General features: G+C 41.4%; 2 protein-coding genes across 3 annotated transcripts in view; one reads left to right on the plus strand and one right to left on the minus strand.

Annotated features, from left to right (window-relative positions):
* crlf1a (cytokine receptor-like factor 1a) overlaps positions 1–15,802 on the minus strand; it is a 22,874-nt gene extending 7,072 nt beyond the window's left edge. The window contains exons 1-5 of one of the 2 annotated variants that reach the window (XM_016664293.1): positions 15,466–15,537; positions 15,229–15,414; positions 6,782–7,060; positions 4,828–4,957; positions 4,485–4,654 (exon numbers count right to left, since the gene is read on the minus strand). In XM_016664293.1, the coding sequence (XP_016519779.1) occupies positions 4,485–4,654; positions 4,828–4,957; positions 6,782–7,060; positions 15,229–15,301 (652 nt within the window). In that variant the 5' untranslated portion in view covers positions 15,302–15,414; positions 15,466–15,537. Of the gene's footprint in view, positions 1–4,484; positions 4,655–4,827; positions 4,958–6,781; positions 7,061–15,228 lie in introns of both variants that reach the window. The other variant, XM_007578385.2, reaches the window with a different exon arrangement.
* Positions 4,920–16,352, plus strand: part of keap1a (kelch-like ECH-associated protein 1a) — a 39,015-nt gene continuing 27,582 nt past the window's right edge. Inside the window, exon 1 of the mRNA XM_016664292.1 lies at positions 4,920–4,986. The gene's annotated coding sequence lies outside the window, so the exon portion shown is untranslated. The remainder of the gene's footprint in view (positions 4,987–16,352) is intronic.

Genomic DNA, 16,352 nt, shown 5'->3' on the forward strand with positions numbered 1-16,352 from the left:
TCTCAGTTCAGTTGAACCGAGAACCGAACTCTGGTGCAGTTCAAATGCATGTGAACACTAAGCGGACCAGTGCAGGAAGCGCAGGGCATTCTGGGAAATGCAACCAAAACAAACCCACTAGCTTAGTGCTAGCAAGAGAAACGACTTGTGGTCTTTAGTAAAAGATGAAAGAGAAATCCTCCAGCCGCTAAAATCTGACTCTACTCCATCTTTGTTTCCATTTGGTGAAGAATGAAATTGCGCTCAGTGTCTTCAGATGTTTTGTGTTGTTTAACTTCAGTGGTTTTTGGTGCAGCGCCCCCACAGGACAGGAGGGGAACAGGTTGACTCAGTAAAGTGAGAAAGAGAACCACAGCAGCTGGAAATGAAACAAATATAGTGACTTAGATCCCAAATCAAACTGATTCTACCAAATTATCAGGTGGAAATTAGAACAAATCAGAGCTAACAGAGCTTAAATTGACTTCTTATATGAAGAACAATGTGTGTGTGTGTGTGTGTGTGTGTAAGGGTGTGTGCGTGTGTGTGTGTATGTCTGTGTGTGTGTGTGTGTAAGGGTGTGTGCGTGTGTGTGTGTATGTCTGTGTGTGTGTATTGCATAGCTGGAAGCTCACAAAACCAGCAGGACTTTGTATGTGAATTGAGATATTAACATGTTATTACAATGCTCAACGCATGAGTTAATCTGAGAACAAACAATTGTGTATTCTGTTAAATGAATATGTTGGTGGCATATTTTTAAGGTATAAATCGTTGAGCCTGCCAAGAAAGATTTTCTCAAAATGAATGGATGAAATGTCTCTAAACGCAGAAACTATGAACTCAATCAATGAGCTAAAATCGCTATCATTACTCTTTTTCTGAAGATTAATGAGACCCAAAAATGTTTTGTCTCATAAAAAAGATTCTCATTTTCCCCCCCCCTGAAACCTTGAATATTATAAAGAATGACTTTTAATCATAAAGACTGTTCTAATGTACAGCCCAGAGGCGGTCGGCACAATAGACTACTATTTCAATTTAAATTTAAATGTGCAACGTAGCTCAGCGGTGTTCGCTTTGGCACAGGCCGACGTTTATCATCTCCACTGTAGTTTTTGGTGGCTTGCACAGATGAGATCCGAATAAAACTGAACTCAGCCTGGGAATCGGAGTTAAAAAGTTGCTGCACACCATCAATAAAACTCACAACTGAGCACGTAAAACCTGTCCAGTCAGAGACCCATTCAGAACAATTGCAGCATCAGAACAACTAAAACTGAGTTTACTTAAACCGCCATAATTGTTGTTTTTTTTTTTTCAAAACGTTACATTTACATCAGATGGTCACTCTGACAGAACATGCTCCCTCCTTGGTACTTGTTTCACTCAGGAAGATCATGGAGGGCGCACTGCCTCCAACCTCAATTTCCTGTGTAACTAATCATTGATTTCTGTGTAAATAACTGCTTAATGCGACTATAGCAAAGGTTTAAAAGTAAAAAAAAAAGTGTTTACATGGTTTGTTTGAGATTGGAGTTGATTCAGGAAGTTAGAGGCAAATTCTCACCCCGGTATTTCTCTTCAGAGCCGTTAGCTACGGCCTCCAGAACATGAGACAGTGACCAAAGCTGACAAGAGAGGTATCTACTGCAGGTAAGATATTACCAAAACCTCGCAAATTTCGTGCAAGTGTATATGCAGATACTTGAGACATGACACACTGGAGGTGAATCAGTGTTTGTATATGTTGTGTCACCCCGCAACACGTCATCATTTCCAAGTTATACGTGTGCAAGTTTCCTCTAGCTCTCTATCTCCCAGCGACTGAGGAATGCGGGAAACCCGTAGGAGTTTCCACCTCGCCTTCAGGACTGATTGGACCCGACCGTAGGTGTGAGTGACTCACACCAGCTCGGCGCAGGTGTGGTTTCCTAATGACCTGCTTTTGCCGTGGAAGACGCTCGAATGAAAAGCAAAAGGCTGGGTAAACGAGACACGAGAGACAACCCAAACACAGCACTCACTCACACGAATCGAGAAAACGCCCACTCCCAGGATGCCCCTCTGTTTCTGTGCGGGGGCCCGGCCCAGCCCTCGAGGCGTGTAAACAGGTGTGTGCTTGAATACATTAACAAGAACAATAGGATTAACGTTTGATGGACGCTCGTCTCCCTGCCGCTGGCAAGTCCGGCCCAGAAACTTTGTATTCTTTCAGGACGTTTTTCCCAGAAAAGTTCAGAGAGTGTCAGCAGAGAACAAGGTGAGGAATTCCAAGCTTATCAGGTTGTATTATTTCAGGTCCAAGACCTAAAGCCTCAAAGCCCGGGCTGCTCAGGCCTCGGGGTCTGCAGCTGCCTTGGAGACAGGATTAGGTTCGAGGATCAGCATGGAACATTCCATCAGTCTGTGTGTGTGTGTGTGTGTGTGTGGGTGTTTCTCTGTGTTTATGTCCACCAAGCATGAGTAAAGAGAAAATGAGCTCGTCAGAAGAGACGCTGGCTTTGAATCGAGTTCAAAGCCAGCGTGAAACAAAAAGTCATCTTCGGGCGCTTTACAATGAGACCAGACGGATTTTGCTTTTTTTCTGACGAGAGTCAGAACAAAAAAAGCATGAATGTCCAGGTCGGAGCGCACGCCTGGCACGGTGGGAGCATTTGATCCTGTTGCATGCTCCTGTAAGCTCGGCAACTGACCACATAGCATAGCTTTAAAAGGGAATGCAACTCACTTCCCATCAGTATGAAGTCAGATGAAAACTTTGCCGTGACACTGCAGCCACAGAGACTCGTTTAATGCTGCACTTTATGAGAAATCAGATCACGGCGTGACGTAATGTGATGTGCCCCAACATATTAACGTTATGTGGAAAATCGGAGCAGTTGGATTTGTTTTCCTTTCTTACCGCTCGTATGAACTTAAGGAAATTATTTTGGTATCAAATTCTGAAAGATATTTTTATGGAGACCTGATCATATTTGTGTTTAAAATATTTATTTTTTTAAAGCAAAACAGATCTGATGAATTATAAATAAATGGGATGCCTTCAGTTGTTCACCCTTCATAAAGATACATAAGAATAAGCAAATTACAGAAGAATAATCTAACACTGAAAACATTTTTTTAAATCCACCCTTTAAGTTACTTACATTTATTTAATCCTGTGTTTAAAAAAGATGTTTTACAAAAATGCCTCAATGGCACATTCCTTGTATAAGCACATAAACTTCTCTTTTTTTAGTTGATCTGGATGTTCAGGACAATTAATTTTTTATTTTTTTTGTTCCCCTGGGGTAAAATATGGCCATTTTGTTCAAATGAGAAAGACGGAACAAAACGACATTAAAATGAGTCAAACATGTGTTGATCTTTGGAAATCATGAAATGGCCACACACTTAAAATGCCCCACATTATTGTCCCAATCAATTAGAGATGTTTGACCGCTGATCAGCAGGTTTAAAACTGAATTCAGTTCCCCCCCAAACCCCAGCATGTAAAAATCTACCATCCTTTACTGTCCATAAAAGTATCAGTAAAAAATTAATTACGAACATCAAAAGAATAAGTTCTGCAGGTTCATTTAGTTTTTTTTTTTGTTTGTTTTATTTTCATTTCCAAAGCTAAAATCGTTCCAACCACTTTGGACCACAGCTGCTGTTGCGATACTTCAGCAGGATCAGACATCATTTCTAGAACAAGTAAAAGCTGTACTAAAGCATCCCCCCCCGTCACTGGCACCACTACTTAGCATTTTTTGATATTGCACAAGTTGATGAAACACATCAAGAAGGTGCTCTTAAGAGCCTTGCATGACGCAGAGCTGTAAGCTTTCCAGGCAGTTAAAAGACAAATGAGAACGCTCATTCACATTCCTCTGAATGTCTGCCGAAAAGAAAAAAAGAAAAGAAGCCCTTTAGGCAAACTACATCATTACACATCTTTCATTTGTACAATTATGTTAAGAGCTACATTAAGTTAAAACAACGTTTTCGCTCTCAGGTTTGTCAAGTTAACTGCTTAGGCGAGGCGAGGTTAAAGGGTGAAAGCATTCAAATCGCTGCCGGCTTATTAACAAATAACAAGCAAATAACATTAAGACGTATTTGCACCTCGGATTTTGTAATGATTTCAAACATGAGGCAGGTGCTAAGAGGAGGTTTCAGATTGCTTGGAGCCCTGACTCTATTTAGCACCGCTTACAATCTCATGGAACAACAAGGCACTCCCACTTAGACAATCAACTTTAATCATTCACCTAATTTAATTAAGAGTTACCAGGTAATTAAGATGATTGATTAAATTTACCCAGAGGGGAAAAACAAAATGCTATTCCACAGGAGACCAATGATTTATTTGAGTACATCTAGCATCTGCAGAGAGGAAAGGCAGCGAGATATTGTTCACTTTAAAAAGCTTTTCTGCTATCTAGGGCGTAAGGCTAGACGGCACAAAGACAGCGTCAGACAAAGCAAGAGGGTCAATGCGTGTCGCTTCTCTCACTCACCCACATCTAGGATGTCAAGGATGATGACGTCGGAGGTCGCTCGGCCCAGCCGGTTGGAGGCCTCCACCCAGATCTCGTACGGCGTGAAGAGGTGCAGGTCCTGCGTGATGCTGCAGGAGTACGGCTGCGTGTGGCTGTAATCCTCGCACTCCTTCTCGGTGCCGTACCATCTAAGTGGAGAGTGATGATACGGGATTTTTTTTTATTTTTTTATTTTATTTCCTCCGTCATCTGAGACTTTTAAGAAGTTGATTTGAGACTTTTATGTCAATGTAGTTTGCAGTTTTCAGGCAAACTTTCTGAATCTCGTCGTCATCAGTGAGGTTTGAGTGTGTCTCTGCACCTGAGTTTGTACTTTAGCTTGTACAGCGTGCTGATGTTTGTCTCTCCTTTTCCCCCGGGCGCCCAGCTGCACGTCAGGTCTTTGGTGTTCCGGGACCAGCAGGTCAGATTGACTGGTTTCTCTGGAGGCACTGGAAGACGGGAAGTGGCGAACATGTAGGTAAGAAAAGGAGATAAAACAGAGGATAAACGAATCAGTGAAGAGGTAAAATTAACTCCTCTTTGTTAATTAGTGCATGTGTGTGTGTGTGTGTGTGGACGCATGTGCACACATGTGCACTGTCCAAATCAGAGTTATGGTCACCTTCTCCGAGGAACACAGAGTACACGGAGTGCCAGTGTCACTCAGAAATTATGATATCAGCTTCATCTATGTTAATGTGTTTGAGAAAAAGCCAGTGGATATCTGAGCTGTGTGAGTCCGACATCGTTCTTCTCCTCCTCCTCCTCAGTGAAAACCGTGAACAAAGGAATGACAGCGTAGTCCGCAGTTTACTACATCCACAGATCAAACGGCAAAAATAACCACCAGCTGCAGTGATTGAAAAATGTATAAGTCTAATTTGTCTTTGTAGCACAGATTCTGCTCAGTTTGATACTCTGAATCTTTGCTGCTTTGATCATTTGGTGTCCCCCATAGTTTTTCACATTGACTTTTTATTTACACTGAAACACAATTGAATTTTTTTCTTTCCCTAAAAAAAGCTATTTTAAAGAAGTAGAAATGAGCACAAACAGGCATCGACGTAGGGAGAAGTCGCACGATCGCCTACAAATTAAAGGATTTCTGAAGACATTTAAAACTATTTTAAAAAATGTTTAAATACATGCATGTTAAACGAGACTTCTGAGTAAATTTGCCTTTTCTTACCCATAAACATGTATTTTAAGCATGTGTATCAACCTTTCTCTTACCGTTATAAGTGCAGTATTTGGCTGAATTATAGAGATAAATGTCGATATTCATAAATGACATATAATTTAACTGAATATTTTGTTAAGACTTTATGTCGCACCTCCCTTGAGGGGGAAATATGAGAGATTAAGATCAACGACTAAACCAAGCCTCACATTTGTAGGTATTAATTTAACTTCATTTATTTCTAATGCGTTACTAGTAGTAGATTTACAAAGTATTACACTAAACCCTTGTTCCTCATGTACAAAATCACATGCATGGCCAAAATATCAGATGGTAACAGGACGAAATGATCTGCAGCTCAACAAGTAAGGTGTTTCAAAACAGTAGCTGCTGCTTGTCTCAGCATTTACTTCACAAAGTCAACTGAGCAACAGGAGACATTTCTCATTTTCCCGTTTCTGTAGAGCAAAGACATCCAGACCGACGATGCTGTTTACCTTGGTCACTACAGGACACACAAACATGACTTTGTCCAACTAAGAGAACATATTTTTTTCTCTTTAACTGACCTAAAAGCATCCCCCCCTCCATCACAGCGTCAATCTCTTTGTGCTCAAATGTTGCTTGTACATTAAACCTCCTAAGAGGCAAATGAGAAAATGAGGTGAAGTGCCGGAAAGGTTGATAGGTGCTTGCTCATACAAGTGCAAAAGTACAAGTGGTTTTCTTCGTCCGCAAATTGTCAAGCCTTTGCAGCAACAGTGGACCACACAGATGGTCAAAGCATCACTGAGGCCTCTTACTGGGTCTAAAGGTGGTCATAAAGAGCATAAAATTTTACTTCAGCTGTGCAGGGACACTTAAAAATCTACCCACTACTTCCTCGCTCTCCCTTTTACTCCCATTTCCTCTTCACTCCCCTCATCTCTTCTGTGTATTGCTCCATCCAGTAATCTGCTCTCTTCTTCATCCACCAAGCATTTTACTTAGAAATCTTCTGCAGATACAACGAAGCATTAAAATAAATAATAAAAAAAACAAACAGATGTAGACACAACTGTTCAAATGTTACACGTCTTAAACTTCAACTTACTCCCAACATAGAGACAGGAGCCAGCTAATATGTGCCCCTTGTGGTTGTGGCAGACGAGGTTGTCGCCAGAGGTTTGCCTGGAGGCGTTGAGCCCGGCCAGGGTCACGCTCAGGTTGGTCGGGCTCAGCACTCGGTAGAGGGAGCTGGGAAGCTGATGACCATTCAGCGTCCAGAAAAGAGAGTTGGCGTGGACCCCGAGTTCGGGGTGGACCCAGCAGCTGGCGGTCAGGTTGGACCCCATGCGAAGCACAGGGTCCTGGGGGTAAACGATTGCTACATCTGCAAGAGAGAAGCCAGTTTGATGGTGTTAGTGTATGTTAGGAGGGAGACAGCTTATTGTGTTGGGGCGATAAAGGAACAGGCTTTGGACTTAACATGAAATAACACAGAGTCAATTTGTTATAATAAACCTTCAAAGAATGTCGTTGGAAATCTTTTTTTTTTTTTGTGGCTATTTAAAGTCGACAAATCCTTTGTTTTGCTCAGAAAAAAATAAGTTGATGTTTTAGCCCAAATTTTACGTAAACAGACATTTGTTTACAAAGCACTATTGTACGGACTGTACAGATTATTAATTTTCACTGTTCATATTGTACAGAATCTTACATCTTACATTTTATATTTTATGCATTTATCTTATTTTTATTTTTCATATTGTAATTTGATCTGTGTGTATGTGTATGCTGCAACTGCACAGTAATTTCCCGGTTGGGATGAATAAAGTACTTCTATCCATCTATCATTTGAATTTTCCTCCTGACTTCATGTATTCAGCCACGTGAATACATGAAAAGAAATTGGACTCCAGAAACGCATCACTATGGGAATCCATATGAAGAGTTTTCTTTTCTGTCTTTTATTACGTCCTTGACACAACTCTTTATGCCCAGGTGGTGGCAGTCATGAGCCTTTGAGTTGCGGCTAAAAGTAGAAGTAAGAAGTTCGATGCTACTGGTAGCTAAGCTACATGGTATAGCAAAAGGGAGTCTATGTCTAATTGACAGCTTTTTAGACTTTGGTTTTCATCATCGTTTAGGGTAACCATAAAGTAACGTCAACTTTTCCATGAACTCTGTAAAGAAACCGAATCGATTCTTGTTAAGGCTGAGCCAGAAAGACGGCGACACGGTTAGCGGGTTTAGTGTCTTTAGCCTTTCACTTTCTCAGCTGCTGCGTTGCAGGGGTGTAGTTTTTACAGTTTCCAGTGGAAATTGGGGAAAACCTTCAATCATGTCAGACTTACTGTAATGGAAGATACCTGGAAATGCTAATGAGGCAACCAGTTGACCAACCTGATGGAGGGAGTGTGAACATAATGTGGTGTGCAGAGACCGAGACCACGCAGCACAGCTGTTATCTTGCTATGGTTTAAATGAAACAAGGATGTCACTGTTTTGGGTTTTTTGGGGGGGGTTTTTCCCAGTTAATACTACATAAGTTGAACGACAAGACTTGATTTTTAAAGATATGACTAAATATGAGGCAGGTAAACAGGGAAGTGAGAGGCTGCTGTGTTTTTGACTGCAACGCCTCTGAATTCAACTGGATTTTCTGCTAATAACTTTCCATTTATCTGACAAAAAAGTGGCTCTGGTTTGTACACTTTATATCTTGGACCTGTGAATCACCTGAGGTAAGACCTTTTGTGAAAATGGAAATGGTGGCGACAATCGACATCGATCCAGTGGTGGCCACGCTGATTTCTTTGCGAGTCTTGAAGTCGTCTATTAAGTAGTTTGCTTCCAGCAAAGAAATTACATCTTGCTTGCTCTTTTCTGTTTTTTCTGGCCAGGACACGCATAATCCAGCATGTTATGATGTTTTAAGTAGGCTTAATATATCACTCATCTACTATTAACGGTGTTTAAGGCAAAGAGGAAATGGTGTTATAATGGAGATAATGACACCATCTTCCTCTTAAATAAGTCTATGACTCATTTAATTTTCAGCCTTGGTTTTTGTCTCATTAGGCTAAAGCATGCCTCGTCAGGAAGGAAGTGACTAAATCCCAAAGCTTTAAACAACCCAAAACTTGACTGCTGCTGTTCATTAAAGCAAGATTCCATCTTTGCTCAACATACTTCTCAGTGTCTATTAAAATAAACCAATTTAAAGTAAATTGTAAATTTTAGACTCACTCGTCTTCAGGCCATTTACACCAAATGATGTAGTAAAGGCAATGCTGGGAACACCTGGGCGCTTTACCAAGCAATGTCTTTATAAGTTGGTTCTGCTTTAGCACTCAAGGTTGGTCACAAAAACTAGCGGGAGTCCAGCCCCTGAAACACTAAAAGATCTAGACGGCGGCGTTAAACCTACTAGCAGAAGTTTAACTGTGGTGGGAACATAACATAACCCAGGACCTTTTCAGATTCTGCTGTCACAGACACACAGACAAGTCCTGATCATAGAGAGTCCGGTCATCTGTTTTACGGTTCTGTTAGTGATTTTTGCTCCTCTTATTGAATGCAGATGAGCTTGGCCTGCAGAGAAAGTTTTCACAGTTGCCTCTAATACCAATAACACTTTGTCCACACCTCTTGTGTGTGCCACTTTCAGACTAACTTCCAGCTGAAAGGCAATTCAAGATGGTCTTACTATCCACTGGAAATCACCTGCAGAAATGCGTCTTTTAATGAAAAAAAACCCCGACTCACCATTCTGTTGTTCTTAATGAACATCTTTTCTTCAGAATGATGTGAAGGGGAAAAAAACATAGAATTAAACATTTAGACCTCATTCAAACTTTGGTTTCACATGGTACTCATCAAGAACGTAACATATGACGTATATGTCAGAGAAAAACTGAAAACACCTTTGATTTGGATCATTTTGTCAAAACCACTGACAGAAAAGAGATTTGACATTTTGAGACTGCCTTGCAAAAACTACAGTCACATGACAAAATATCTGTCAAAAATGGCAGATAGGAGAGAGCGCGTCAGACAGAAACATCATTGATAAGAAAGTGTAAACAAGGTTTCCCCCACAAAACTTGCTAAACCCGGTGGGCCGTTGTCTTTTTGAGTTAAAAAATGTTTAAAGTTGACAGGAAATTTGAAAAAAATCACTTGATAATTATGTGTTATTAAAAGATTGGAAGATTAATACCTGAACACCAATTATAAGGTCCTAAAAAATGCAAACATTTAAAAACAACTTAGCAACGCTTAGCCTGGTGGGGGAACAAGTAAAGCCTGGTGGCCCGCCAGGCTTATAAAACACTGGGGTAAACCCTGGTGTAAGTGATGAGATTTAGTCTTATTTTAGTACATTCTGAATCTAGCTTTTTTGTCTCTAGTGGCCTTTTTTTTTTTTTGAAAGTGCTAAAACAAGAAAGTAGGTAAAGAGAAAGAGGGAAGACATGCGGAAAAGGTCACCAGGCTGGGAATCAAGCCTGCAACAGCCACGTCAAGGCCTCCTTATGTGGGCTGTGCTTAACCCCTGCACCACCACAGCACTAGCTTTTTAAAGTTGTACACATGGAATTGATATTAACATTTTTACGTTAAATTACTCAGATTGCATCAGGGACAAAAATACCAAAACGCATATGAGGAAAATGGCTGCCATAGACCCACGCATTAAGGTTCGGTGAGCAGTAACTCTCTGCTGTCCGACTCCAATCTCTTCATACAGAACTGTTCAAAAAGCTACACGAGGAAGGAACCATAATACTGCAAATCAGCAGTTTCTGATGCACTAAGCACAAAAAGTGAACTATTTTGTGCTAAAACATAGTCATTCAACTTCTTTAGTACTATTAGGTTCACATTTAAAGAGAGTCCGGCTCAAAATTGGTAATCCCACATCCTAATCGCACTTAAAATAAAGAAGCTTTTGATCTCTCAGGTGAACCGCCCGATAAAAGGAAGGATCAAGGAGAAAAGATGAGAAGAAAGGATTTTATTTTCTAAAGCAGCAAGATGCTAACAAAAAAAAGAAAAAAAGTTTCCAACCGATGCAGAAACCAATACGAACGCATCTGAGAGGGTTTCTATGAGGAAATGACTGAGCAGCTTGCAAGCGAGAGTGTCAACACTGTCAGACCACTACAAAATCTGCGCCCGAGGCCACGTCTATTCAGCAGCCAGCCACCTTACGCTGACAGACATTGTGTGGTCTTTCATGGCGGAGCCGCCTTTGAAGACACCAGCTCATCTGTAACTCCACTCCTCTGTTAGTATCACTGCCGCCTCTCAAGGCCTTCGTCACGACGCTTCCATACATGCGTGCTCACACACGAACACAAACAAGCCGATGCAAAGGGGCTGTTTGTCTTTGTCACTGGATACAGTGGACCAAAGGCGGCCATGATTGGCCAGTAATACCCCGCTCCAGCTGAATAACAATCGGTGTTTATGTATTCCAGGCACTGAGGACGGGACATTGCCCCGGAGCGGAGTGCGAAGCCCTCTTAACACCCCTCTCCTTCGTAGTTCAAACACTGCAAAGCGAGACACAATTACTGCTGTTTATTGTCTCTCCCCGACACGTTCACTGGAGGAAATGGCTTGTACGAAATGATTTGTTTGGAGAGACGGAAGCTATCATCACGCCCGAGGATGAGTCCAACATCGTGATAATGGGTGACGGAATTCAGGCTGAGAAATGAGAAAATGCCTTTGCTTTTGTTCCACGACTTGCCAACTGCACTAGTCCCGAGTGGCTAGACTCTAGTCTGCGGTGGTCTTCAAAGGTACGTCGTACTCGCTGTTCCCACCAGTAAAGCAGCGACTCTGCGCTCGTCCATCCAGCAGCTGAAAGGGAGCTTTCTTCTGGGCTCTTTGACAACCGATGCACATGAGCCGTTTGGAGATTTTTGAGGAAGTCACGCAACATTTGGTAACAATGAGCCATGCAACATTGTCTGCGAAGAGGCTGAGGAAGGAGCAGCAGAGCTGATTTCTTCTTGATTTACAGAATCATATAATAGTGTTTATTTCTAACCTGAGGCGAAAGAAATTAACAAAATGTGACGTATTTCGGTTACATAATTGCTTTGAGACCATTTCCCCCCCCCTTTCTTAGAATCTCATAAGATGGACCAAAATAATGCCTAAAATGGAAGAAAAACGGCAAATAGCTTCAGTCTGTTGGACTCGGAAAGGTGCAGCTTACATTTGTATTTGAGCTCTTTAACTATGATACCCCTAAATAAAACACAGTGCACCCAGCTGTCTCTAGAAGTGACCTGATTAGTAAATAGAGTCCACATAATCCTGAAGACTGAGGAACACAGTGATAGCAACCCAGTTTGATGCTGCAAGTAACTTGAGAACAAGCACATTTCAGCTTTAGAATGGCCTAGTCAAAGTTCAAGCTTGAATAGACTTGGGAATTTTTGGTTGGACTTAATTGCTTTTCACAGTTTCTTTTTTATTTATTATCACCGTTTCTTTTTTATTTATCTGCAAGGCATTAATTCAGGGAGCTAAATAATTTTTTATTTTTTTTACTGAAAAAAGAAAAACTTTGCGTTGGTTTAGATCCCAATAAAATCCACTGAAGCTGGTGCTTTTAAAGCGTAGGCAGAGTGATTACTTTTGCGAGGCACTGTGATAATTGCGATATTTGTTCTTCAGCCCTGGGATGCAATAAAACACGAACATTTAAACAACTTAATGCTGGTAGCAGATTGTGTGACGGGGCTTCACTGCCCTTTATAACAGTGTTAAATGCTAACGACCATTAACGTTGTGGAATAAGCAGAGGCAAAGGTTACATTCATTGCTTGCTATTCCCTTTAAAGCCCCGAATCCTTCCTTTTATTGTGCCTTTTAAAAAAAGGGATGAGGGTCTGAAGAGCTGCTGTTTGCTAGTGAGCTCACCATTAAAGCTAATCCAGCCTCTTAGCGGCTGAGCCGGACATAACTATGATTTATTTACATTATTGTGCATTAAGCTGGCGCTCCCGCATTCTCCAAAATCCCGAGCAAGTGATGTCACCGCTTTGTTGCGGTCCGTAAAGCCCCCATGCTCGCCATGTGCTAAACGAATTATGGCCTGACTTGTTGAAATCCAGCCTCCCTGGAGGGGAGCTCGCTCTCCGCATGGGATACAAGCAATGCAACTGCAGCAGGAGAACATCAATAATCTGGGCTGTCAGGCAGACAGAATGGCATTTGTCCCCATACCTCAGCCCCCCAAACGTATCCACAAATCAAACGGAGCGCAGTCAGGAAGGGTCCCAAGGAGGCCTGGGCCGATTAATTTAAGAAGTTGTTTCGAAAGTTGCAACTTCTGTAGCTCTAAAATTTTCAGCCGAATGGTTTAAAGTTTGTTTGTTTTTTTAAATCGGACGTTAAGAGAAACTGCCTCGGTGACGACTTTTCCCCAGCTGGCTGGAGTCTTGAGTGAAGGAGCCTGTTGCTGCAAACTGTTGGTCAGCTGGCTGAAAGGAGGATGCTGTGACGTTTTTTTTTTTGTTTTTCTTCCAGTATGATGCAAAAAGCACAAAGCAAAAAAGAAAAAAAATCTAAATTCTTATGAACGCCAAATATGACATTATTATGACTGAATTATTCATCGTGTCGGATTATTTTGGTGGGAAGAATTGGAGCTGCACCTGCCGCCTCGATATGCTGCTACGAGTTATTTTATCTACAATGTCAGTGTTGAATTGTAACTATTGCTGTTTCTCACTCGGGTCAATTTAGTCCCTGAAAACTGTGAAACTCATTGAAATGCCTCAATAATAAGTAAATACAACTTTGGACAAGATAGTAAAAAAAAAAAGAAAAAGCCATTTAAAAAGAATTCTGCACCTTTTTGATATGAAAAAATAAAAAATCACTTTAAGGCTTTCCAGCAACGAGTCTGTATTGTTATGACTTATTTATACATTTATAATAATTTTTATTTGACCAAGAAGTTAATTTCTAATAGTAAATGAGATGAACATTTTTGAATAAAAGTATAAAAGGACGATCAATTTTAAAAATGTATAATAATCTGTTTTTATTCACATTTTCTATATAAAAAAGGACATCCACAATCATTTCTACCCTTCTTATTCACTATCACACCAGTTAAACTCTTCTTATAGCTGCTGACCAGCTTTTTGCATGCTTCCTCTTGAATTTTGATCATTTATCTTTGCCGATGAGCTTAACATGTTTCTGGTCAGAAGGCCTCGTTCGGATCACCCTAATCTTTGCCTCTCTATCGTCTTCAAATCGAATATTTCCAGCATTGCGTCTAGTCTAGGCGCTCTGTGTTTGCAGGAAAGTCAACAACACACGGCGAGCCGTTTTCAGCTGGCGCTATCCGTTCGTCCAGGAGGAGTGAATGCTGCAAGCCGACGACTCAATGCAGTCGGCTGGCCAGGTTTCCTTCCACAGAAAACCTTTTCAACTCGAATACTGAACTGATCTTGAGGCAGTGATTTCATAGCTAGGATCAGTTTGTGTGTGTAGTTAGACTGAATTGACCTTTTCTTGTAAAATCCCCAGAGATGACACGTGTTGTGTCGGTCCTGCAATAAACTGACGTGAATTAAATTGAAACTTCTGCATCTATGGCTACAAGGATGTCAGAGATGCTTAACATCCTCACTGGAAGGTGGATCATTTTTCATCTGCTTCAGTCCAGATTAATATCACATTAAAGGGCTGCTGCACAGCTTTCATTGAGAAAGGACTACAATGGATTCTACATTTTAAAATCTAGATTTAAAATAGGGATTCATCTTTATCTTATTTGTCAGAACATAATACTTTTCTGTTGTTCAGAATGCCTTTGATCTGCAATATATGTACTAATAAAAACAATTAGAAATTATTTTTTTTAAAAGAAAGGAAGAAAAAAACAGTTTGTACTTTTAAAAAGTTTGTTAATGTTGAAAAAGAACTGGGATTCCTCATTTTCCATTAAAAATTGGTGATATTTTTGTCTCACCAGGTGTCATGTACAGTCTGACCTGGATGTATTGTTCCACTCTTACCCTATTTTTTTTTTCTCCCGTTACATAAATGCTGTTTTTTGGTTATCATACAGCTTATCAAACTGGCTCATGCTTATAGTAAACACTGTTATTATTATAATAACTTACTGATAAAGAAAAACAGTCAAATACATACTTATTATCACCAAAATATTGAATCCTATTTGAAAGTGGGCGTCTTGCATAATCATATATATTTTTACTTTTCCACGTCAGTGAAATGCAGCTGAAATCCCAATGTTTACTGACTTTAACATGTGATGTAACAGCGCAGTAATCCAGTTCTGCAACAGGTTTGGCTCTCAGGACCCAGTCTCCTCGCGGTGCCGCTTCAAGCTCAGATCTGCTGCCCACACTTGGACATGAGCAGATCCGGGTGAAGCAGCCCCGAGAGAGAGAGAGACAGAGAGAGAGAGAGAGAGAGAGAGAGAGAGAGAGGCCGAAACTCTCCCGCTACAGGAGCGGAACTTTGCGCATCGGTGGACATCTGTGTGCAACTTACGTGTGGACAGGGACAGCACACCGGGAGAGTGCAGCGTGAGGAAAATCAAGCAGAATCCCAAGGCGGCTTTCATTATGCGGGGTTGTGTTTTTTTCTCTCCCTCCCTTCTCCAGAACTCCAAGCGGTATTCCCGAAGCGATCCCGTGTCCTCCTGTTGTTGTGGTGTCGCCTTCTTCTTCTTCTTCTTCTTCTTCTTCTTCTTCTTCTTCTTCTTCTTGTTCTTCTGCTTCTTCTTCTGCTTCTTTTTCTTTTCCGAGCCTCCACACAAATTACACCCAGCGCAGGGAGACGGAGGAGGGGAGAGGGGCAGAGGGGAAAATCAGTAAAAAACAAATAAATAAATCCCGGATTGTATCAAGAAGACAAGTCTCCAGAGTGGAGGGAGCGCAGCTGAAACAAAGTGTGACCCGGTGGGAAAAGTTCTCCTCTGAGGAGCCAGAACGGAACCCGTCCCTACACTGAAAGAGTGAAAGCTGCACGTCCCGTTTGCAGTGTTTTTCCTTCTTAATGCTTCCTGCAGCTAAATCATACAGCCCTCCCCTTTCTCTCTCTCCCTCTGTGTCTTTCTCTCTCTTCCCTCACGGTCACCAGTCATTCCCCCGCTCTTCCCGTCCTTCTCCCTGCCCTTTTTTCCAGCCTCTCCCCTCCTCCCCACCCCCCCTTCCCACCCCCAGTTCAGTGATGGGTAGGAGTCAGAACCATTCACTTTCACTGAATCACTCTGTCTGTGATAGTTTCCGAGCCTCGGGTCTCTCTCTGCTCTACACCTTTTCACAATAGGAGGCTGTTGAGTCACAACGTTTAACAGGAATATCGCCACCTTTGATTATTTTTGGTCTAAAACTCAAAACAGTATAAACCCCCCACAGTTTCTAACAAATGTAGTCTCTAATTTGTCAAAATGGGTTGTTCTTTATGATCACATTCCTATAGATAGGCGCAAAAAAAAGCCTATATGTGCACAAGCATGCCGCTTTAGAGGGGGTGCCAGAATTATTTCTGTATTTACTGCAACTTGCATGTGTAAATATGATCAATAACAGAGGTTTAGGGTTATAGCTATAATGTATCTGCATACTCCTCAGAAAGTTTCTAGTTGCACCCCTGGCCTAGAGTGATTTGAA

This window comes from Poecilia formosa, unplaced genomic scaffold, assembly GCF_000485575.1.
Source record: "Poecilia formosa unplaced genomic scaffold, Poecilia_formosa-5.1.2 Scaffold476, whole genome shotgun sequence".
NCBI classification, from domain to species: domain Eukaryota; kingdom Metazoa; phylum Chordata; class Actinopteri; order Cyprinodontiformes; family Poeciliidae; genus Poecilia; species Poecilia formosa.